A 2,500-nucleotide genomic window follows, 5' to 3' on the forward strand; every position below is an offset into this window, starting at 1 on the left:
CAGTTCCACTCATTTTACGTTGGTTTGGTGAAAAACTTCAGTGATGTCCTCGTCTCTGTCATCAGAGGACAGAGTCAGACAGACTTCATCATGTTTAAATCTGCTGGATGGACTTTTATTGTTTAATGTTTTCATGTTAGAATAAACGGCAGCATTAAGACACATTTAGTCCATCAGTCATTTTCTCACATCATTCTTCTTCTCCTGCTTTATTTGTCATGTATTTTTTTCCACAGCTCATAATTATAACAACTTGATGGTTTTGACTTCAGTAAGACGCTCGATCGCTTCATTTCATGAGGAAGAAGAGTCAAATGAAACAAACGTCCCTTTTATGTGAAACGAAAGTCTGGATTAACAAAGAGAGCTGATCCAGTTTTGTTGATCCAGATCATGCAGAGAAAGTCTGACTGTGTTGAACTTCCTGTAGTTCAACCCTCTGATGTAAACAAACCAGACATCATCAAACCAGCAACATTTAAACTGACTGATTTTATTGTCAATAAAATGATAAATGATAATCAAACTGCTGAATGTCTTATTGTTGATGTTTTTTATTCTTCTTCAGGGTCAACTGTCTTCAGCCCCACCCCCTTATGTGGCCCCGCCCACCTCCCACCTGTGTCCACCTCCTCTTCATTGTCATCTTCATCATCAGACAGCGAGGACTCAACCACACCTCCTCCGTCCTCCAGTTTGAGCCAATCAGAGCAGAGGAGGAGGAGGAGGAGGAGGAGCAGAGGGGAGGAGGAGGAAGGGGAGGGGAGGGGGAGAAAGAGGAGGAGAAAGAACCAGAGAGGGTGTGTTCCTCCAGAAAATAGAGAAAAAGAAGAAGAAGAAGAAGAAGAAGAAGAAGAGGAGAATGCTGGGAGGTTTGTGGGGCGGATGGTGGTTTCCTTCAGAGGAGGAGCAGAGGAAGAGGAAGAGGAGGCACCGCTCACTTTATACAACTTCAGTCACAGAAAACACAGAAGAAGAGAGGGGGCCAGAGCCAACCAATCAGAGAAGACCGTTAGTGTCTTCAGAAGGAATGGTTACAGATCGCCGCCACCGCACAAGTGAGGAAGAGGTTTATACGTCATGGTGTTTTCATTAGTCTGTTTTCACATCATCAGTGGTTCTCAACCTGAGAGCCCAACGTAAACAAACTAGACATTAACTAAACCCGACGTAAATAAAGAAACCCGATGTAAATAAACCCAACATTAACTAAACCCGACGTAAATAAAGAAACCCGATGTAAATAAACCCAACATTAACTAAACCCGATGTAAACAAACCCAACATTATCTAAACCCGACATAAATAAACCCAACATTAACTAAACCCGACGTAAATAAAGAAACCCGATGTAAATAAACCCAACATTAACTAAACCCGACGTAAACAAACCCAACATTAACTAAACCTGACGTAAACAAACCCAACATTAACTAAACCCGACGTAAATAAAGAAACCCGATGGAAATAAACCCAACATTAACTAAACCCGACGTAAACAAACTAGACATTAACTAAACCCGACGTAAATAAAGAAACCTGATGTAAATAAACCCAACATTAACTAAACCCGACGTAAATAAAGAAACCTGATGTAAATAAACCCAACATTAACTAAACCCGACGTAAACAAACTAGACATTAACTAAACCCGACGTAAATAAAGAAACCCGATGTAAATAAACCCAACATTAACTAAACCCGACGTAAACAAACCCAACATTAACTAAACCCGAAGTAAATAAAGAAACCCGATGTAAATAAACCCAACATTAACTAAACCCGACGTAAACAAACCCAACATTAACTAAACCTGACGTAAACAAACCCAACATTAACTAAACCCGACGTAAATAAAGAAACTCGATGTAAATAAACCCAACATTAACTAAACCCGACGTAAATAAAGAAACCTGATGTAAATAAACCCAACATTAACTAAACCTGACGTGAACAAACCTGACATCACCTGAGGGGTGAAACTACGAAGACAGATTAATGTGTTAGTGAGACACGTTGAGTCTAATCCAGGATGTTCAGAGTCATGAAGGCGTCTCTCTTTTAACCTGCTAGATCACCATGGTAACTGATGCTAAACTCATCACCTGGTCAGCAGCAGGTTATGTTCAGAGTTTCAGATTAAATCGTCTGTAAAAATCACCGTTCTTTAACTAATTATTGTCCTTAGCTTTTAAACTGAGGGAGGAGGTCAGTAAGACGCTCGATCGCTTCATTTCATGAGGAAGAAGAGTCAAATGAAACAAACGTCCCTTTTATGTGAAACGAAAGTCTGGATTAACAAAGAGAGCTGATAACCACCATCGTGATCCCCGTTATCTCTGATCCAGGTTTTAGGTTTTGTTGATCCAGATCATGCAGAGAAGGTCTGGATGTGTTGAACTTGCTTCATAGTTCAACCCTCAGAACATGACATAAATAAAGAAACCTATTTTTTAAACCTTATTTTTTTAATCAGTCCGAGAGGACGACGGTATCAGTG

At 40.1% G+C, this 2,500-nt stretch overlaps 1 protein-coding gene across 3 annotated transcripts in view; it reads left to right on the top strand.

The window, feature by feature from the left end:
- Window positions 1–2,500, top strand: part of LOC146308882 (uncharacterized) — a 16,003-nt gene that overhangs the window by 3,438 nt on the left and 10,065 nt on the right. For all 3 annotated transcript variants that reach the window (XM_084746513.1, XM_084746511.1, XM_084746512.1), the window contains one exon: window positions 569–1,058. In XM_084746513.1, the coding sequence (XP_084602639.1) occupies window positions 569–1,058 (490 nt within the window). The remainder of the gene's footprint in view (window positions 1–568; window positions 1,059–2,500) is intronic.

Source organism: Lutjanus erythropterus, chromosome 20 (assembly GCF_056507025.1).
Source record: "Lutjanus erythropterus isolate fLutEry1 chromosome 20, fLutEry1.hap2, whole genome shotgun sequence".
In the NCBI taxonomy this organism is placed as follows: domain Eukaryota; kingdom Metazoa; phylum Chordata; class Actinopteri; order Lutjaniformes; family Lutjanidae; genus Lutjanus; species Lutjanus erythropterus.